Source organism: Nicotiana tabacum, chromosome 2, assembly GCF_000715075.1.
Source record: "Nicotiana tabacum cultivar K326 chromosome 2, ASM71507v2, whole genome shotgun sequence".
NCBI classification, from domain to species: Eukaryota; Viridiplantae; Streptophyta; class Magnoliopsida; order Solanales; family Solanaceae; genus Nicotiana; species Nicotiana tabacum.
In genome coordinates, this window is record NC_134081.1 from 15410164 (window position 1) to 15433661 (window position 23498).

Here is a 23498-nt window from a genome sequence, read left to right on the forward strand (position 1 = left end):
ACATAATAGAGAATTCAACACAAAATTAGACTGAAATGACCAAAATAGCCCTTGGTCGGCAAGCAAGGATCTCGACGGACAGACTGCTTGCTTTAGGGCTCTTCTATATAGTAGGAAAGGAATAGAATTTACATGCGTTTCCCACTCATTTTCCCACAAAACTCATTTTTCACTCTCCTCCCTCAGTAACTCTAATGGCCATCGCCGCCGCAATTACGGTGCCTCTCACAACCCCAAGCCGTCGTTTTCTTGCTTCTGCTTCCGCTAATCCCATTCGATTTTCTTCTCCTTTAACTGCACAACCAAAATATCTCAAAATCGCTGCCGGTAGAGGAACACAGTGCCCTAATTTCCGCATTTGTGCGGCATCTTCAATGAGAATCGAAGCTCCGGAGAAAGCTTCTCCAGATTCTTTCCTTGACCGTAAGGAAAGCGGCATTCTTCACTTCGTCAAGTACCACGGCCTCGGCAACGACTTCATATTGGTAATACAAAACACAATACATACAGATATATATGCAATGCTCAATTCGAATAATGCTTTTTCTAGTTTCCTAGGAATTTGGAAAAATGATGTGAATTTAAGAGATATTACTTGCTGCATTTTTTCCTCGTTATCTTGGTCAACTGCTTCTATTTTGTGATGCAAAGTTACAGTTTTTCACTGGTTTGTAGTTTTGTCCTTCCTCTGTAACTAATGTTTCAAATAATGGTCATATCACTATTTATCCTTCTTCAAATATCCGACCCAACTAATCTGGGATTGAGGCGTTGTTGGTTGCTGATTTTATGTTTTTCCTGTTGCCAAGACTGAACAGGGTGAGGTTATCTTATTCTCATTTAATATATCTCAAAGTTCTTAGTTTTCTTGTTTGTAATATCTCAAGGTGTTGATTGATTGGTCTTGGTGTTTGTTGGAAAGATGCAAAATTGCAGAAAATGACTGAGCTAGTTTCAAAACTCTCGATACAGTTGGGATTTGTAAATCCTAAATACTGGTTTGGGACTCAAAAGTTTGAGTCTTTTCGCTAGAGTTTAAATAAAAGTTGTCAGTTTAAAATGTTGAAATTTTGGTATATTACTTATTTGAATGAGCTTACATTTTAAGGTTTGGAGAAAAAAAAATCCTATGCTTGTGATACTTACACTTTATAAAAGGAATCCCATGTTTGTGAATCATGATTAACTGTCCATGACTGTGATGGTTTAGTGTTTGGAGAAGCACGCGTAGAAGCATGAACTTAGAGGAAAATAGTCATGATTTTGTTTAGTTCTTTGGTCTTTAATCTTTTATTTTCGGTGTTTGATTAGATGCTCTTCTTATCCATGCTTGTTTGAGCAGGTTGACAATAGAGATACAACAGAACCTAAGGTCAGTCCTGATCAAGCTGTGCAACTATGTGACAGAAACTTCGGAATTGGTGCTGATGGCGTGATATTTGCAATGCCGGGTGTCAATGGCACTGATTATACCATGAGGATCTTCAATTCAGATGGAAGCGAGCCAGAGGTAATATTGCATGTTCCTGAAATTTAAAATTGATTGCATCTCTGTCTCTGGAAGGATTAATTTGGCTTATCTTTTACCTCTAAAAGTTGCATGTTTGTGTACATTTATGCCAATCTATGATAGATATAAGGAGAGAATTGTGGTTGAAACTATCTTGCTTTTCATCCAGTCTCTATCTATCTTCTATGTTTCTTATTTTCTTTTCTTTTTTGTCCAACTTTCTGTCAGCAGTACCTTGGTTGTTGGATCTTGTTTTCTACGTAGCTACTGCGTAAAAGCTAGGAAAGTATTATGCCTCAGGTATAGTATTAGAATGCTGTGACATGTAATCAGATGACCAGTATAATTGGCTGTAAAGTTTGCATATATCTAGTAGTCCTCAAATTTATTTGTATGTTTCATACCAACTTCTGTTTCTTTCTGATTGTTCATTTCCATAGTTGAGTCCACTGGAAGATTTAAAGAATTCCTTTCTGACACCCTATATGCAATAGATTCTTGCCTGAGCTACAAATTGCTTTATCGTTTATTCCCAGTTTGCTACAGGTGCTTTTGGGGCATACTTATTTTACTTTGTTCTGTATGTGTGTGTTGTGTGCAAATGTTATATGCTTCCTGGACTCTTTAGTATGGCTGGAGTGACTGGGTGTTGACGCAACATTACACTAGAAGACTAGTGAAGTCTTCATTTTCTAGGACCCTATGCAATACATTCTTGCCCGGGCCTGCACCACATGTATAGAATTACTTTATTGTGTATGCCTAGTTTAATACTGGTGCTTTCTAGGTAAACTTATTTTATTTTGTTGTGTATACGTATGTTGTGGGTAGGAATTGTTTATGCTACCTGAACTCTTCAATGTGGCTGGAGTAACTGGGTCACTCTGGTATCTACTAAGGTTCACGACCCATCTTTAACCTGTTATTACACCAGCGCGGGTAATTCAACATATTTTTCCAAGGAAGCAAACAGCTAAGTCGTCTCCTCCCCATTTGTGCGAACTTTTCACTTCCTCTAAGTGAGCTGTCCCGATGAACTAGTTAAATAAATGGAAGCCAGAAAAGTAATTGCAAATCTAAACGAATATACTTGGTCAACATTCAAGCAAGGTAAGATCATTTAAATAGGACGTCTTTACACCCAGGAAGACGATTATACACCTATTTAATCACTTTCTAGTACTAATGTGTTGTCCCCGAAGAGGGACACATACCTTTTCAAGATCTAAGTCAGAGATAGGTGGTGAATGAGTACACAACTTTTTTTGTTTTATTTATTTATTTAATTTTGTTAGTGACTAGGGAGGTATAGTATTGTGGAAAGGACCCTCCACCTCCAAGGCTCCAACCATGAGATTGGGGGTTTGAGTCGCCAAAGAAAGCAAAGGACTTGAGGTATTGAAATTTTTTAAATACAAAGTAAAGGACTTGAGGTTACGATCCTCAAGTCAGAGAGAAGACATCAAATGTTCCACTTTTGGCAAAAAAGAAAAGAAAAATGAACACAGTGTGAACTTGAGCTGAAAATATTTATAGGATTGGGGATTGTCTTGAGCGAGGTCTAAACCAGTTATTTTCACATCACAATCTCCCTTTGGGACTTACTGTGAAAATTCATATTCTGAAAAAGAAAAGAGAACATAGTAAGGACATAGTTTTTTAGGGGGGAAAACACTAATGGATTATATGCTAAGGTCAATCTGGACTGACCTCTAATACCTTATGGAACTTATATATTGGGAATATAAGAGAAGCAAAACTGCAAAACACCATATATTTCACCTGTGTGAAAATATTATCCTTGATCAGATCCGAATTTCAAGGTGTAGTCATGTCTTACTTACAATTTTCTCAAAGAAAAGGTCTGCGCAAGTCTTACACCTTCCGCTCTTGCACCTGGAAACTGCTCATTTTGGAAGACAAACTTGCAATAGTGCCTTGTATGAATGCTATTGTTCAATTTTACTTTGGTTTATTCCTCAATTCTTGCCATGATTTCTAAGACATAATATAGAGATCTGTTGAATCTAGTCTTCTGTCCATTTCATTTTTCATCTTACGAGTTGGATGCAGCCTATGTTTCTTTTCCAGTGTTACTTTTCTTGTTTGGCAAGGAAAAGAAAAAGATTTTAAAAGATCAGAAGAATTGTGCTTCCAGCTAAATATGACCCTTTTCTGATGGAATAAAAAAACAGAATTGAATGACACTATTTTCATGAAACAGAAAATCACTTGAATATGTTGTTAGGCCATTCCTTCTTTGTCCATGTTTTTTCCTTTCCCTTCTCTGATATAGAATGAAAGGAAGCCTGATAGACCATTCGTATCTTCATCTATACAGCGATGAAAAGCGCCCTTTTTGTTAGAACTTTTTTTTTTTTTTTAAATTTCAACTTTCAATCTATTTGAGCTGAAATTTGTGGTTGTTAACAATATTTCCTTTGTGTAAATACAGATGTGTGGTAATGGAATTCGATGCCTTGCCAAATTTATAGCGGAGCTTGAGAACTCCCGTGGAAAGCGAAGGTCTCTACATTCTTTTTGTTTATATTTTAGAATTTACTTTCTTTTATTTGTTTCTTTGTATTGAAAACTCCTGGGAAAATTGAAGCTTCTTTAAACTTGCTTATTTGGTTCTAGAAACTGGTGTATGCCTAGCAATGTTAGCTAGACCATGAGAACTAGAAAACCAGGACCTGATAACCTCATCTACAATAATCTTGATTTTGGTGTAGATGACTCCAGGATAGCAATTGTGGGGCCTAATGGAGCTGGAAATAGCATACTACTTAAGTTGATGATATGGGATTTAATTCTCAGTGATGGCATGGTTAATCACCTTAAAATTGCTCAGTACCACCAGCACTAGGCTGAGAAGCTAGACATGGAAATGTCAGCTCTTTAGTACATGATGACGGGATGAGGGCAGCAATTGGGAAGTTTGGCCTCACAGGTAAAGCTCAAGTAATGCCCATGAAGAACTTGTCAGATGGTCAACGTTGTCCGGTGATATTTGCTTGGTTGGCTTATAGGCAACCTCACATGCTTCTGTTAGAATGAGCCAACCTACCATCTGGTTATTGAGACAATTGACTCACTTGCTGAGGCATTGAATGGAGGGTGGAGTGGTTCTAGTTTTAGTCATGGTTTTAGGCTCATTTTTTTTTTGATAAGGTAAATTGTATTAATCAAAAGGGAGATAACTCCCGTGTACACGAAGTATACCAAAGACGTAGAGAATTTACATCAGAACATGATTCTCTACAAAAGACGCCCAATCTTCTATACAAGTAGGGGCTAAACGAGTGCACCAAAAAGCGATCAAAGATAAAAGACTATTCTTAAGATGTGAAAAATGAGACTCAATCTCCTCAAAAGCTCTCCTATTTCTCTCCCCCCATACTACCCACATGAGAGCTAACGGGGCGAATTTCCACGCCTTTTGCTTTCTTCTTCTACGAAAACTGCCCCAGCTATATAACATTTCCTTTACAGTGCTTGGCATCACCCATTGAACACCAAAAAGATTCAGGATTGACCTCCACAATGCAGAGGACACAGGGCAATGCAACATAAAGTGATCAACTTCTTCCCCAGAGCTTTTACACATGTAGCACCAACTAACAAGTGTAATTCCCCTCTTTCGGAGATTTTCAGCAGTCAAGATCACTCCCTTTGCCGCTAGCCATGCAAAAAAGCACACCTTCGTGGGCGCCCTAGGAATCCAGATCGAGGAGTATGGAAAAGTGGTCTCCTCTCTCACCAACATACTCTGGTAAAAGGACTTTACGGTGAACAAACCATCGCCACGCAAGCCCCATCTCCAAGAGTCGCAGGATGGCTGGAGCATGTCTTGCTCGTATAGCAGTGCTAACAAGACTTGAAGCTCCGCAATCTCCCAATCTTGCACGTTCCTCCTGAATGAGAGGTCCCATACTAACCCCCCCTTCATGCTCCTTGCGAATCTGTTGAAACTCTGAAGACGTGGGGGAAGGAGACCCTCAGAGTATCCTCTCCACACCACCTATGATTCCAAAAGCTGATTCTCCTTCCATCTCCCACCCTGTAAGTGATGTTGCCACTGAATGCTTCCCAATTCTTCATGATACTCCTCCACATGCCACACCCGAAAGGTGTTGTGATCGCCTTGGTCCTCCAACCCCCTCCCGTTGAATCGTACTTTTCTACTATGACCTCTCTCCATAGAGCATGCTCTTCTACCCCGAATCTCCACAGCCACTTTCCCATTAAAGCTCTGTTAAATACCCTAAGATCTTTCACTCCAAGTCCACCCCACTTCTTTGGGGAAGTGACTGTCTGCCAATTCACTAGATGAAACTTTCTAGTTCCATCCGCCGCATCCCACAGAAAGTTCCTTTGAAGTCGCTCCAGTTTTTCTGTGATGCTCACCGGTGCTTGCAACAGGGATAAGTAATAGGTGGGCATACTCGATAAAGTACTTTTGATAAGCACTTCCTTACCTCCTTTTGACAAATATCGTTTCTGCCACCCTGCTAATCTTTTTTCAACCCGCTCGATCACTGGATTCCAAACCGTAGTATCCTTATATGAAGCGCCCAAAGGGAGGCCCAGGTAAGTAGTGGGAAGGGAGCCCACCTTGCATCTGAGAACACCAGACAAGGCATCAAAATTAGTAAACTCACCTACCGGGAAAATCTCACACTTGCCGATGTTGATTTTGAGTCCTGATACTAACTGAAACCACTGCAGGACCTGCTTCAGGTAGGTCAACTGATCCATATCGGCATCACAGAAAACCAGTGTGTCATCCGCAAAAAGCAAATGTGAGACTCTTCGGGCACTGAGCACCCCAATCGGAGCTGAGAATCCTCTCAAGAAACCTCCGCCCGCCGCACGATCCATCATTTTGCTCAGAGCATCCATCACTAGAATGAATAACATGGGGGATAAGGGGTCACCTTGCCTAAGACCCCTGGAGCTGCCAAAGAAACCACACGGGCTACCATTAACCAGAATCTGACTGAGGAAATGCAGAACTTTATCCATCCCCTCCATCTTTCCCCAAACCCCATCCGCATCATAATGAAGTCCAGGAACTTCCAATTGACATGGTCGAAAGCCTTCTCAAGATCTAACTTGCATAGTAAGCCGGGTTCTCTATTTTTCCTTCTGGAGTCTACAAGTTCATTTGCCACCAAGGTAGCATCCAGGATCTGCCTACCTTCCACAAACGCATTCTGGGAGGACGAAACAGTCATGTCAAGAACCTTCTTAAGTCTGTTGGAAAGCACTTTAGAAATAATCTTGTAAATGCTCCCCACTAGACTAATAGGCCTGTAGTCTCTGATACAAGATGCACCTTCTTTCTTAGGCACAATAGTAATAAAGGAAGCATTGATACTTCTCTCGAAAACACCATTCGCATGGAAGTATTCAATGGCTTCCATCAACTCCCCCTTGATGGTGTCCCAAAAGAGCTGAAAGAAAGCCAAGGAGAAACCATCAGGCCCGGGGGCCTTATCACCAGCACAACACGACACAACCTCGTGCACCTCCTCCTCCTCGAAAACCCTTTCTAGCCACTCGTTGTCTCCTTCCCCTATATGGTTGAACTCTATTCCCCCCAAAGTCGGCCTCCAACTAACTTCCTCTTTAAATAAGTTCTCATAAAACCCCGCTATCGCCCCTTTTACCTCCTCCTCTCCTTCAATCCTCACCCCGTCCACAACTAAGGACTCTAAGCAACAATTCCCCTTTTATCTGAGCTATTGCTAACTCGACTATTTCCCTCTTAACCTCCCCCAATCTCTCTTTCTCAGATTCGTCTAGCTCCCTCGCCCCTTCCCCTCTTTCTAAATCCCCCAATTCATGCATAAGCTCCCTCATTTTAACCTCTACCCTCCCAAAAACCTCCTTATTCCACCTAATAATATCTCCCTTGAGCAATTTGAGTTTCTTTGAAAGACGGTATGAAGGTGTCCCTGATACCCCATAGCTTGTCCACCATTCTTTTACCTTGTCACAGAATCCTGGCACTTTCAACCACATGTTTTCGAATCGGAAGGGAGCACGCACCCCCTCCCTCTGCATCCATCTAGCAAAATAGGCAAATGATCTGAAGTCAACCTAGGTAAAGGAATCTGCAGCACATTCGGCACTAGCTCATCCCATGAGGGAGATGTCAGGAATCTATCAATTCTAGACCTTGAGTTGGAATCCTCCGCCCTGGCCCAAGTAAACCTTTCCCCTGACAGAGGAAGGTCAATGAGAAAGTGATCATTGATGAAGTCAGAAAACTCCTCCATGGCCCTCGAAATCACACTACCCCCTAATCTCTCCTCCGGGAATCTAATAGTGTTAAAGTCTCCCCCTAGAACCCATGGAATATCCCATTCCCCCATAATATTGGCCAGTTCCTCCCAGAAAGACACCTTGGACCCTTCCCCTACCGGCCCATACACTCCCCCAAATCCCCACTACACCCCACTCACTCTATCTTTGACGAGAGCTGCCAAAGAGAAAACTCCCTTCCTAATCTCCTTTACCTCCAAGCTTCTATCATCCCACATAAGTAGGATGCCCCCGGCACTTCCCACTGCTGGGACCCAGTCATATTTCACCCAGCTACCTCCCCAGACACTTCTCACGATCGCATCCGACAAAACTTCCATTTTGGTCTCCTGAAAACAAACTAGGTTGGCACCCCACTCCCTAACTCCCACTTTGATGATGGCCCTTTTGTTTGGGTCATTCATCCCCCTCACATTCCATGAAAGGATCTTAACTTCCATAAGCAACAATAGCCCCCATTTCCCCACCCCCCTTAGCCGAGGTCCCTTTCTCTTTGTCACACACTCGCCCCCTTCTCTGATACACCACTACATCCCCTAAGTTATTTTGCTTAACACCTTTACCCAACTCCCTCCCTGCACCATCGTAAAGAGATTGTTGCTCAATCTCCCTCAACAGTTCTAACACCCTATCTTCCTTCCCTGCAACAGATACACCTAGAAACTTCCCAAAGTTTAAGAGTTTGTCCTCCATCCAAAAAGACATATCCCCTCCTTCGATCCTTGACGAAATTGGGCAGGCTTCTTCTATATGTGCCCTTTCCTTGCTACTACCAGAGGAATACAAGACCATAGCATTGCTAGCACTAGGAGTTTTAACCTCCGAAAGGGTCTCACCGTTTCCTTGGGGGTCAGCAACCTCTGAAATTAACACCCCGTTGCTATAGGAATGTCCAGAACCATCAGTAGGGTAGCATGGAGGAAGAGAGCACGGAACCCTTGGCGGCATATTAACTGAAAATATTGGTCCGACACTAACATCAATTGGGGCATGCTCAACAATCTCCCTAGAAGAAGAAGAAGCTTTAAGTGTGGCCTCAGCACAACTAAGCCCAGGAGCAGGTGAGGGGTTGATGGAACCGGGTCCATCAGAGGCGGGGGGCCGTGAATTAACAGCACCATCCTTAGCCGGTTCTGCTCCTGCAGCAGCGGCCATCATAGAGGGGAACATGTCACTAGAGCTCGGTGAAGGAGTGCCACTGTGTGAAGCACCTTGGCCAGAGGAAGAGGAACGACTGTTCCCATATGCTTAGGAGACTTATCATGCGCAGCTTGAAATAAATTGGGCCCCTTAGGATCAATTCTAATGGATTTGGAGAAAGTTGCTGGGCCCATGTGAGGAGGCCCAGGCCTATACTTGCTGAAAACATGCCCGGCCCTATGATAAGTAGAAGAGGACCGTCCCATTCTGCCTTTCCAGCCCGCCTCACTGACCCATTCACGTCTTCTCCTCCTTTTAAAATTTTGTCTTCCTCCCCCAACTTCAAACCTCCCGTCTCTTCTCGATCTAACGTTTGATTTCGGCTTAATCCAGTGATCCGGTGAACCCTCCCCTCCCCTCAGAGGCTGATTTTCCCTCCCCTCCCTTCTATCTGACCTTCCTTTTTCTTCCGTCGCTATCACAGGCATAAAGATAGGGCGAAATTCAGGGCTCAACCAAACCCTATAACTCAAGTAGCCATCTTCCACCACAGTGGAGACAGGGATTCTGCCCCCTTTCCTCACCACAATCCTCACTCGCGAGAGATCGTGTAAACTGCAAGGGACATCAATACACCAAAGATGCACCGGGAGACCCGCCATGTTGACCACCAATGTTTCGCCAGTGAAGCGAGGGTCAAGACACCCATCATGCTCTACCCATCTGTCTAGATTTAAAAAGTTCCCATCGAACCACCTGTTTCCTCTGACAAGAATTTCCGAAGCTTGAGACTTGTCAACAAAACGAAAGAGATATTGAGTGTCCCCCAATTGCGATATTTTCAGCCCGTCCTTGACGTTCCATGCCTCTGCTGCCCTGTTCCTAACAGCCTCCGGAGAACCAACCCATTTGGAGAAAGACCCAATGAGACTAGATTCCAAGAAACCCTTGCGCCTTAGAGTGTGCTCCTCGGACAGCGTGAAGTGCGGCTCCTGTCCTACGTCGAGCTTTCGATGGCATCTTCCCCCAAGTTCTAGGGCTGGCCAAGAGACAGCTTTCATAAAAGACATGTTTTCCAGTTTTCTAGATTCTAGAGAGAAAAAAGAGCTTCTCTCTGTACAATCCATCATATTCTAAATGCGGCTGTCCCGAAAAAACTGGCCGGAAAAAGCCTCAATAGTCGGAATAACAGTATTCACAGTGGGTAAAAACAGTATATATGAAGGGAGGAAGGTTTTCTCGTACTGAACAAAGAAAACAATCGTCAGAAACTGGGGTTTAAAGGCCGAAAAAAGAAAAAGTCGTCGGAATTTGGTGAAACTGGCACGGGATGGCTCGGAAATGCCTCGAGAAGAGGCTGTCTGAAGAAAAATATTTGAAAAGTCGCCGGAAAAGGCCACACGCGCCGGCGCGTGGCTGAAATCTCGCCGGAAAGACAGGCGAGTTGGCGGCGCGTGAGAGCTCAGTTGCCGGAGAAATTTACTGGGGTTTGGATGCGGGGAGCTTGGCTCTTGATGGGTGTGGTGGAAAATTAGGAAGAAGAAGAGATGGAAGAGGCTCGGCCATAGGAAGCACTGTTGCGAAGGCACTGTTGCGATGGCACTGTTATAGGAGTCTCTGAAACCTTCTTTGAAAGACTTTAGAGCTACTTCAGGGCACTCCTCCACAAGAGCCACAAAGATGAGAATAGATATACATCTCAGAGGAGAATTTCTTCTACAGCCAACAAATCCAAAATCGATAGTATTCAACAGTATTGTCAGCACGAGCACGAACGCTGAGCAAGTTCCTGGTTTAGGCTCATAAACCCGGTTGCCGATGAGATGGGTATGTGACAATCAGGCTGTGAATCGCTGGGAGGGTGACATCATGGACTTTAAGAAGCACTTCAAAACAAGAGCCAGATTGGGTGATTGAAGCAGATATTCTTTATGGGCAATAGTTATATTAGAAAGTGATGGTGTCACTTTTCTTCTTGTTTGTTGTTCACTGCCAAGGGTAACTGTGAAATATTATCAGGCCCGTTAAGTAAGCTGAAAGGGGAGAAAGTAAAGGTTTGTTGATCACCCGTAAGACCCAGTCATGTTAGCTAGACCACCAGGCCTAGAGCTGATGCTAGAGAGAGGTAGTGATTGCACCATGGTCATCATATGGATCTCTGGTTGTTGCTTAGTTCACAATTTCTACTGTCCGCTCTACTGTCTTTACATATTCTCTTCGGTTTTGGTGAGGATACATGGCAGCGTATTTCTTATGTTAACATCATATTTGTTATATATCACCATATTAAAATCATTGTTGCACCTTGTTTTTCAGTGCGCTTAATTAGATTTTGATAATTGATAGGTTTGATTAACTGTCAATATGATTGTTATGTCCCACCTATCCTGTTATATGCCTAAATTTGATAATAGCATTTGATTGCATCTGATGAAAATGGTTTCGGTAAATAGTGGATACTGATTGGCTGTCATGTCTTTTTAATCTTGTAGTTTTCTGATTGGCTGTCATGTCTTTTTAATCTTGTAGTTTCACCATACATACAGGGGCTGGACTTATTGTTCCTGAGATTCAAGAAGATGGAAAGGTAAATCCATTTTTCTCATCCATTTAAGTAGATTAAAGCGCTATTGCATTGATTGTGCAGATTGGATGTGTAATATCAAATAGCCAACCCAACTAGTTTGGATATAGTTGATTGGCTGATTGTAGGAACTATTGCACGCTATAAGCATTCAGTATTGATGTTTTATTCCTCCTTTTAAGATTTATGTCAGGTTACTTTGCATTAAATAGTAAAGCAATCACACGTGTTTGCCTTTTTGTTGAGATTTAATATTTGCTTCTAATTTCAGGTTAGGGTTGACATGGGTGAACCCATTCTGAAGGCATCAGATGTACCCACGAAACTACCCCCTAATAAAGATCAATCTGTTGTTAAAGCAAGACTAGATGTAGATGGAAGTGAATGGAATGTGACCTGTGTCAGCATGGGAAATCCTCATTGTGTCACTTTTGGTACATCACAAAGCCAGGTATCCTTCTTTGGATTAATTCTATTTGGTATCATTTATGTGGAACCAAAGGCTGATAGTGCTACATCACAAAGCCAGGTATCCTTCTTTGGATGACTTGTTATAAGTAAAATTTTATGTTATCCTTAAAGGATTCAATAAGCTATTCTATGAAATGAACAACTGAAGATTGTTGCGCTAAACATTGTACCAAGCTTTTCACTCTGTAAATCAGCTTCTTAAAAATCTCATATTTTATCTAAGAAATCAAGTCAGTTCTGTTATTTTCTTGCTGAACTGGAGTAAAATATTCTTTGGATATTAATTTCGTTTTTTCCCATGAAAACTAGTCATTTCATTTTCCTATTCTAAGAATTTAGTGGTTATCTGATATATTCTTTCGTTAATTGACAGTATGCTTCTGCTTGTACAGAAATAGAAAACAGAAACATTTGACAGTCTTGTGTCTCCCTCTCAATTTCTGGGCTTGATTGCTTTTCCTTTTTCTGCTTATCATGCAACAGGATTTGCATGTAGATGAATTGAATTTAGCAGACATTGGCCCAAAGTTTGAACATCATGTGATGTTCCCTGCTCGCACTAACACAGGTCAGTTTAAATCTATCAATTTGGGAACTTTAATCTCTTTAATGATGCACGAGTATGATCTTCACGACAGCATTATTATTTTCTCGTTATAAAAAGATTTTGAACCTCACAACAAGAATTTTTGGTATCTCTATCTCATCTCTGTCTCGATTGAATTAGCATGATTTTTCATTTGGAATCTCCTAAATCTAGGGGTTATGGTCCCTGGTTCTTTAACATTATTGTTCTTTCCTTTGGGATTTTAAAACTAAACATAGCAGAATTAGTTTCTATTATATAATGTGGCATTGTGGCTTTGGAAAGAAATGAAGATTGAATGCAAGCAAAAATACCCGAGATTCTGTTTTTGGTTAATCAGTTTGGTTCTCTGTACTCTACTTTGGCAAGCCATTCATGGTTATTGAACTCGATTATCATTTACGATCTAAAGTGACTGAGTAGTTGTCATTCAGCATGCATCATCCGTTTCTGTTAGCACTTTCTTGGGTGGGATCTGCACTTTAGGTGCACTTCCGACATCATTTTAGCTATAAGGGGAATGAACTCAAGTAATTTTCAATTTTGTCATTTATGTTCAAGATGTAGCTCCCTGATTGGGAATGCACTCGATTTCTGTAGCTTCATGCACTTTCCTGCCATGGATATAGATAGAGAAAGATTAAACTTACGTGCATGGTATGACCATTTGATCAGAATTTTTCCCTACAATTTTATTTAAATATGACATATTTGTTTGATTTGCAGAATTTGTACAAGTCTTCTCCCCAACACACCTTAAAATGCATGTCTGGGAGCGTGGTGCAGGTTTGTTTTCTGAACACAAAAATAGACCTTTAACCAACAAATATTTGATGTGTTAGATAGACCAAGTTTCTACTAAATATAACTGTGTATTTAACCTTGACGAGTATAGGCGCGACACTAGCCTGTGGGACAGGAGCTTGTGCCGTAGTTGTTGCAGCAGTGCTCGAGGGTCGTGCTGCAAGGGTAAGAAGTTGATAAATTTTATAGGTTAATGTTGTAAAAACAATAATCATGTCAAGTATGTCTGTCTGCGTGTCCCATATATTTATTTTTGTTATTGATTACTCCTTTTTGATCATTTCCCTTTCCCATTCTGGAAACAGCGGTGTACTGTTGATTTGCCTGGTGGGCCTCTGGACATTGAGTGGAGTGAGAAAGACAACCATATATACATGACGGGGCCAGCAGAGGTAGTTTTCTATGGGTCAGTTCCTCTTTAAGCCCTTGAATGTAAGTTTATTTTAACTTCATACATTCTGTAAGCTATTTAAATCTTTTAGAATTCATAAGTAAGCTCCAAATGTTTGCCAAATTTGTTGGACAATGAAAGAAATGCAGAAGAATGGATCTTGGGTAACCAGATTACTTTGATTGTTGCCTCAATTGAGCTTTTTCTTCTTTCGATATCCTTTTGCGGTGATTTCTCAGAGATGTAAACTTTTACCCTCTCCCATTTAGTCATTTCGAGGAGGCGGAGAAAGTGCGTTAGTTTCATATTGGCTCCTTGAAATTGTATAAGTATCATTATTGATGGAGCAGGCTGTTCTTTCTCATTAGGACACACACACTATTGTTCATAGAACTAATCGGTTGTGTGGAGCTTAGAGAAATTGCTAGGCATAGACCTGTACATACCATGTACAAGATCTACCCCGAGCCATTGACATACCTTGTTTACGCCATCAAGTGCTAACGTGTAAAGTAATTTGTCGAAATTAAAAGGTTTTTTATATGATGTAATTACTCGGGGGTCGTTTGGTACGCAGACTAAATTATCCCGAGATTATAATCCCGCTAGACTAATTTATCCCACCTCCCAAGTTTGATTGGATAAGGTGTGATATCCAGTATTAAGTCTCCCAAGATAGATTTGTACCATTAACCAAACATGATATAAATTTAATCCTTTACCTTATCCCACCTTATTCCGCGTACCAAACGACCCCTCAGTGTTCCACAGAGCACAGAGATTACATGTTATATATATACGTAAGGGCTATGTGTAGATATTGAATATCTTCCTGTAATGTTTAGTTTGTGACTCTGTTGATATAATGTTCACCTTCCTAATAATGAAAATTCAGACACATTACATATGTTCTTCCCCGTACAATTTTTTCATTCTATTAGTATAAAGTGTAACTTGTGTAACCCCATAGCAGACTTGTTAAAAGTACCGATAATGAGCATATGTTCAGGGATTAAATAAGAGCTTGTAAAATTTTGGTTGTGGGTGGTTTTCATTTTTTGAGGGAAGCAATTTCATCCGTATGTCTTTTTGGAAAGTGCATTTTGCTATATCCTAAAGGCTGTCATCCATGATTCTTTAGAAAGGGCACTTTGCCATAGTCACTTACATTCTCCGCTTTTCAAATATTCGGCCAGACTTCTTCTGGGTGAAGAAACTCTTATTAAAACTGGTTAAGCTCCTTAAAGTTTCTTTAGTGCTGCCAGTGATCATAACTCCAATCAACTGAAAAACGAATGTAAAAGTGAAGAGGGTGAAGGTATATGTCAAATTCAAGAAGTAGCCATCATATTAACATTCTAGTAACTTACAAAGTTGTCTAAGATGTGCATCTCAAATATATAATCGGTGGAAGGACAGTAATTTAGATGATGGGTAACTTCAGAGTCGCATTCGCATTTAATCTCGACTGAACCAGTCATCAAATTTATACCAGAGCATTATTAGCCTATGACTGAAATCGAAATGGTTCAATGATCTCTTTGTTTGGAGTTTTATCTCATTCTCAAATCTCAAGTCTTGAAGTTGAGTTCTTCAATTTTCTGTAGTGTAAGTTAAAATGTGGCCTTCTGTAAGACTTACTTGATTGTGCTACAATTGACTAAGGTTTCAATTTTGGATTGGTTGTTTAGAGCAACACCATATTGAATCTGATAAAGTTCTTATTTTGCTCATTAAAAACAAAGAACAAGAGAAAATTATTGAACCAGATTCAAGATTCCTTTCTCATCTTGTCAAATCAATTGAGAAGGCTTTTCTGGGTCCTGGATTTTTTTAGTCAAACTCTAGACTTCATTTAATTTGGAGTGTAACAAATTATCTTTGTAGGCATTTCGGTGGATGATGACAAAAAAGAGTTGTTGAAAAGAAGTTTGTGGAACTTGTTTCTAGTAGTTTGTTAAAACTGAGTTAGAGGAAACAAAATAGCCACTACATTTAACAAATGAATCACTTCCATTAAACAAGAAAATTCTAGCTTGATCATATGAAACATATTATTTTCATACTACAGTGGGGAATATAAAGGAAGTAATGAGCTCTGATCTGTGTCATTGTTTAGCTAGTTCTTTCAGTTTTCTGTTTAGAACTGTGAAGTTGACAGATCAAACAACACGAAAAGGAGAAGGAACTTTTCATGCTTATGATTTCAATTTGTAGTGGCTAAGACATACATGAAGCATTTAAATTTTGTTCTCTCTATCTCCCTCATTCTGATTATTAATGGGCAACTCAGATTAAGATGAGAATACGACTTTTATTCATAAGTAAAGACTCTGCCTGTTGAGCTTTGCTTATATTACCGGTTTCAATTCGAATAAAGGAAGAATGTCGTGCTAAGCTATCAATCTACATAAAACTTGTTAAATCCCCAACTTGTGAAGACAGATTTTTAAGGCCAAGATCTCTTTTCGCTGAAATATTTATGTAAAAAAAAAAAAACTCTGTAAGCCAAATAAGTACTGCAAAATTTAGTCGATAGATAAAGAGTTTAAAAGATTGAATTAGCAGTTCTGAACTATAATATAAAATACTATAAACGTGAAAAATAAAATATTTTTCTCTTGATATGCGAAAGTGGACAAGTAAAAAGTGAACGGAAGGAGTATTACATTTGACAAATAAATCACTTCCATTAAACAAGAAAATTCGAGCTTGATCACATGGAACATATTATTTTCATACTACATTGGGGAATATAAATTAATGCACTTCGTGAGTGTGTGCATCCAAATGCTTGGAAGGTGGCCAACTCGAAGCATAATGACTTTTCCACTTGTTCTTACTCTATATTGACATTATAGTAAGAACCAAAGTTTTAAAAGGTGAGGGCGTGAGGCGGGGCATTTTATTTAATATGGGCCGAGGCGAAAGCCTCTAGTTCCTTTTTGGCAAAAAAACAGATAACAATATAAATAAAAAATAAAGTAAAAAAATGTCAAGCTCTTAGGGAGCTTAACTTAAGCCCCAATATTTTTATTAAAATTAAGACTTCTGAGATCTTTATAAACATATGAATATTAAATATACTGCATATATATATACGAACACGAATAACTAATAAGTACTCCCTCCGGTCCATGATCTTTTGGTTCTTTTTACAACATATTAAGAAATTCACCCATTTAGCATTAATTAATAATAAAATTGACAATATTAACCTTAATTTGCTTATTGGAAATATATAACAAACTACTCCTAACTCTTTACTCCAAGGGCAACTTTGGAAAGAACAAGTTAATTCCTTCTTGGAGTATAGTATTTGTTCTTTCCACATTGGAATGTGGATATAATCTATTAATCTTTTCTTGACTTTTACTTCGAAAATGGCAGAATTATTTGATCTGCTAGGACATGCAAATGATCAAAATTAATTTCCTCATTATAAATTAAAGTCAAACGTCTCTGACTTAATGCGTTAAATCAAGATTGCCACAGTGACTCTCTCCAATAGAGGAAAGGTCAACTATTTAGAATGATCTAAGCCACATGTTTCTGTCTTTTGACTCAAACCAAAATTCATTTTAGGTAACGTTTATTAGGAATTCATAAAATGTCAGCCCATTAAAAAAGAAAGAAAAAGAAATATTAGTTGTCAGATCATTAGGAACAAGCCATTTGCTAATCTTATCCATAACTTGAAGTAACTAAAGTCTACTATTTACGACCTATATAAGCCAATTTCATTTTTATTTTCTTTTTTAAGTTACACAAGAAATCGCTAAAGAAAATATGACTTACTAGAGCGAGAGAGAGGAAACTAAAGGGATTAAGAATCAAAATCCGGAAGAATTGATTTTGTAATCCTTTACAAATTTATTTTAGTTTTATGTCTAAGAGATATGAAGTTTTACACATAAAAAATATGAAAATAACACACAAGAGATCTGAAAAGATCATTTTCTTCTATTCAAATTGTGAGCGGCCACAAGAGACCATTTCCCCCCCATAATTTGACATATTCAACCATATATATGTGGTCTCTTCGCCATGACAATTTAGTGGTAAAGACATCACTATTTGAATAACAATATTATGAGTTCAAATACAACTACACATATAGTCAAAATTACTCCAAAAATAAGTCATTTTGTGTTGTCACACTCCTCTTCTTTTTTGATATATAAATTGCTTATTTTGTGCTTGGAGTATGAGACATGACATAAGTGTATCCTTTAAGGAACCAAGAGATAGTAAACTGAAACAAATATACACTTCCACCAAAACAATTCAAAATCTAACATGGATAATTAGTTTGTGAAATCATTTTTCTACCTAAGAATGAAAAAAAAAGTATTAAACAAAAACAATGTCTTGACAGTTGGCACTTGCCACATCGAATGTAGAAAATAGTTGCACGTTACTAATTTTATTAAGTGTAAGCTGAAGATTAACAATGTAGTTGTCATTAGCTTAATCATTGCTAGCTCTTTTAATAGTTAAATTTATCCTGATTAAAGTTCAAGGGTGTATTAGTTCTATATATATGCCACGTTCAATTAGATGGTCAATTGGACAAGCTCGAAAGTGTCTTTTAATTTTAATTACTACTAGCATATATATGTTTAAGTTGATTACTGCAAGGGTTTCACTATCATTCTAAAGTGATAGCACTTTTTCAAATTAAATTAACGTTTAAAATCAGTAACCTTAACAAGTGTCTTCCGGTTAATTAAATGACACAACACAGCTAATCCCCATCACGTTTTCTCATGAATCCGTGAATATGCATTCTTGCTCTTTTTCTCCACCTCACTTATTTTTTTAAAAACAATTCCTTTCGGTAACTATTAATCTTTTTTGTTTGTTTGTTTGTTTAATCATATGGTATTTTTAGAAGAAGAATTCACCTAAATAGTTGCCCCCCTAATGACTTTAAATCAAAAATTTCTTCTAAGGTAAAGGGTAGAAGAGTCTCTGTTTGTTATAATGTTTATGGATTCTCAATTTAGAGTAAAAAAAACTCATTAGTTATTACTATTGGAAGGGGAGCTTTGACGTAACTGGTAAAGTTGCTACCATATAACCAGGAGGTCACATGTTCGAGTCAGTCAATTACCAAACCAAACCAATTGTGTCGGGTTATTAAATCTAAAGACCAAACCAACAAAAGTCGATTTTTTTAATCTCGATTTTTTCAGGTTTTCGGATTTTTTTCGATTTTGTTTTTCATATCCAAATATTTCTTTAATCCTAGTAAGACAGAACTATATAAGGTATTTTTTTAATAAAATAACATGCATAAATATGAGATGAGTCATGGCATTATACTAAAATATTCAACAATAAGATAATAAAATTGCATAATATACATATTATTAATATGGCATAACGAAAACAAACATAATTTAAAATTATTAAGTTGCTAAAATAAGTACGACTAATAAGTACTATTATTTACATGACTAAATACTAAAAAAAAAAATAAGATGCATTTTATCTAAGCCATAAAAAAACTAAAAAATAGATATCCTATTTTCATTTATAGTACAATTGAATTGAATGTCTTTTATTAGCATTAGTATTGATTTGATTTTGGTTTAAGATTTATTTGAGTTACTAACATTTATGGACTATAAAACTTATTAGAGCATCCAAAAATTATAAGTTCAAGATTGAAATAATACGTTAAAAGATAAAACTATGAAAAAGCTTAAGAAATATTTATAAATTACACTACAATAAATATTTTTATGTATTAAATATATTTAAAATTTCTATACTTATAATGTCGGGTTGATTTAGTTTCGGTTTGACCTTTTTTAATTAAAACAATACCAAACCAATTATGGTCGGGTTTTATTTTTCCAACACCAAACCAAATCAAACCAAATCATAGTCGGGTTTTTTTTTCTCGATTTGATTCAGATTTTCGGATTGGTGCGGTTTGTCGGTTTTATTTATACACCCCTAGTTGCTGCCATGTGACCAGAAGGTCACGGGTTCGAGCCGTGGAAAAGCCTCTTGTAGAAATGGAGGGTAAGGCTGCGCACAATAGACCCTTGTGGTCCGACCCTTCCCCGAATTCCGCGCATAGCGAGACTTTAGTGCACCAGGTTATCTTTTTTATTTATTTTTATTTTTTATAAAATTATATTCGTTAAGAAAAATAAACAGTAAATTCAATTGGCTATTTGCTTAGAGATCCCTCTTTGGAACCCACAAGGGAGAAGCGATCCTACGAGGGGTTTCTCCATTCACGGGGCTTAAACCAGAAGTGAATCTAATCCATCTAATATTCCTCGATTAGATAACCTGAACCAAAAAGAGCATTCATCTTCAATTCTTAACCTGAATCTTGAAAAAAGAGTTCTTGAAGTTGTGTGAAATTTTTTTGAAAGTTAAAATTGTATTTGATCATGCATTTTATTTTGAAAATAAGTTAAAGTTTTATGAGTAGAAGAAAAGTTTTCACCATTAACAAGAGTTGTGATGGAGTGGTAAGTACTCCTTCATCCTTAACCAGAGGTCTCGGGTTTAAGTCCCTGGGTATAGAGTCACCTTTGTTAGGGAGCGCTTTACCCCCCAATGTGGGACTTCCCGGCGCAAATCCGAATTTAGTCGAGCCTCAATGTGAGTACCGGACACCAGGTGAAAAAGCAAAAAAAGAAAAAATTTCATCCAAAAACTGTCCTAAACGAGTTTTTGAGAACTTGATTTTTTTCTTTTTTTTCAAAAACAGATTTCATGAACAAATAATGTTTTCAAAATATTTTTAAAAAAAGTTGCCAAGATGTATGGCCAAATGAGAGCTTAATGGGTTGTTACTGAAATCAGCTAAAGTTTCGATTTAATAACTTTCCAAGAATTGCTAAGATGCATTTTATTAAGTTTCGATTTAATAACTGAAATCAGCTATCTGTATTTCGTGTGTTAATTAGTTGCAGAAGCGGAGCCAGGATTTGAACCTAATGGGTTCGGAATTCTAATCATTTTAAGTTACTTGTTCTAAATTAATAAGTTGTACGTATTCAATGGATTTCTTAAGACAAATACATTGTTTGAACAAAAGCTACTGAGTTCGGCCGACTCCACATCCGCACTCTACCTCCGCCCCTGATTAGTCGTCCGAAAATGGATAAATGTGAACTATCATATTCTACGTCACAAATCAATACTTTTTAATTAGAGTTATATCAATTACCTTTTAACTAACTTAATTGTGTAAACATTTAATAATACAGAACTTAAATTCATGGAAAAAAAGGTGAACTTAATTAATGGAAAATGTCTAATATCAACTTCCACTCTCAGCGTCTACTCTTCTATATTGCTTCAATTTCTTTTTTTCTCCTTCTTTTCCTTTTATAAGGTATTTGTAAATTAAAGAAATTAAAATAATTATTTGTGTTCCATAATAGTGAACGTTGAATATTATGACATGCAAAAGATCAACGTTGCTCATGATATAATTACCAAAAACAATTCATATTTCTGACTTTATGTATTAGTACGATGGCCACAATATTGATTGTCTCTAATTATTTGCCAATAGGGGAAAGGTCAACTATTTAGAATGATCTAAACCACATGTTTCTGTCTTTGACAAAGAACTAAAATCCATTTTAGGTGAGAGTTTATTGGAAATTCCAAACTATATATATATATATATATATATATATATATATATATATATATATATATATATATATATATTGTCACGACAAACTATTGGCTCTACTATATATATTCCTGTCGATGTCTCACAATCTTTTGTCTTGCTTCCGAGTTTCAAGTAATAGGCTTTTGGACAATATTTTGTTATATTGCAAAAAAGCATTCAAAGTTGAAATAGAAAAAGAATATTTGGATATGAATCCCATTTATAAAAAGAAGTTACAATTTGTAAATAGAATATTATTTTATTTAAAATACTCTACAAATAAGTTTTTTCAATATTTCATCAGTATTTCAAATGTTGAAGTTCAGTATTTACCGCAAAACGAGTAAGAATTTCAACTCCAAATACTTTTTTTCAACTTAACTTCAAATACTGTTTTTTTTTTTTTGAAAATTCTCAAGGAAACCTTCGGTAGCTTACGAGTTTACGTCCATCCCTGGTCGGGTACAGTTTTCTTTCGATTTCTCCCTTGTAGTCGTTACCCGAATTCGCGCAAGTGTGTCCGCACCCCCAAACTGACTTGACGAGGAATCCTTTCTCGCGAACAAACACAACCCTCGCATCCGTCACCCTTCGGGTGCATATTGGGTAACCTACTCACTATGCAATGGCTCGTGAACCACACATGAGATGTAAACCGTATTAGACAAGCCCAGTGCGATGAGCTCTGATTGAGGGTGGTTGAGTTGATTGAGTGAGTGATGATTTCCCACACGAGAGATGTAGGACCGATTCCTTGATTATAGAATTATTAATGTCGAATCAGTATCACAAACTGAAAGCTGATGTTGTAATCAGAGGAAACAGGAGCGTGTGTTATGCGACTAATTAACAATCGGATAAGGTTAATCTTATAAATCTATAATTAACAATATCTCAATTATCAATTATAGGCAAAGTTCACCGGCCTATAGTCTTATAGGTGAACAATAAAAATATATGGTGATTATTTCTTTAACGTACATTTGTCACGAAAGCTAAGAATTTCAAGACAACTCATGTTACCTTTGTCACATATAAGTTTTTCAAAGAGTATATAACTTAAGATTTCGGTTGCAGTGTTAGTTTCCTAATTAGTCCAAATTAATCTATAGTATTATATTACGGCTGCTGATTTATCAGTTGTCATGGATTTTAATCGTTGCAAAGGCTAATTGGTCAATTACCAACCATATGCCTCTCGGGTTAGGTTCCAAAATAAGCTTCAAAAAATAAAAAATAAATTTAAACTGAAGTATTTTGCGAGTAATTATAAAATATAGTCAAAATTATTAGAGGGGTATATTTAAACAATTACTTTTTTAAGTATTCTAACACGTGGGATCTATTATCAAGATTCTAACCTAGTTCATAGCCCATTCCTCTACACTGAAGCTTGAGTCAAATGCAAATACGAGATAATTTTCTAACGTCAATTATTTCAGTATCACTCTATCAATGATCAAAAAATATAATGAAGGGCAATGCAAGACATATATCAAGGACCGAAAAACGTAGGGCAATTTAACACATAGTTAAATGTATATGTGGTGAACTTAGTATTTTACCTTTCTTTAATTAGCAGCCGTGTTAATTAGTCGAGCCACTCACGTAGTCAATTGAAAGACTAGTTGATTGATACTTAGTTATTTATATGTGGAAATGAAGGGAGATTAGGTTTTCTCTACCCTGAACTACTTGGCATTTGTCTGCCCTAAACTCCCTTTTTAATGCTATATTAATACTTAATACACTTTCTTTCGTGTCTCTTACTTTTTTCTAATTAAAGTGGAAAAAACATGGAAAATCCTACGTACAAGTGGGTACAGAGAGAGAGGGAAAAACGTAAATCAATGCCTTTTTATATATTTTATTGGTTATAAATTTAGTGAGTATTGCAACTTGTCTTTGACTTGAAGCCTACAGCAAAGCCACACCATTGACATATAAAGAACTGAAGTTCATGCATGCTTTAGTTGGCAAATTTACTTTCCTCTTTAGCCAGATCAACAATTAGAAAAA

The 23498-nt window shown here is 37.8% G+C and overlaps 1 protein-coding gene across 1 annotated transcript; it reads left to right on the forward strand.

The window, feature by feature from the left end:
• The first annotated feature begins 112 nt into the window (after positions 1-112).
• Positions 113-13995, forward strand: LOC107796792 (diaminopimelate epimerase, chloroplastic-like). The gene is made up of 9 exons (XM_016619611.2): positions 113-485; positions 1343-1510; positions 3966-4036; positions 11513-11570; positions 11839-12018; positions 12522-12606; positions 13351-13410; positions 13520-13593; positions 13734-13995. Exons 1-9 carry the CDS (start codon positions 195-197, stop codon positions 13848-13850), a joined length of 1104 nt encoding a protein of 367 aa, XP_016475097.1. The 5' UTR covers positions 113-194; the 3' UTR covers positions 13851-13995.
• The last annotated feature ends 9503 nt before the right edge of the window (positions 13996-23498 follow it).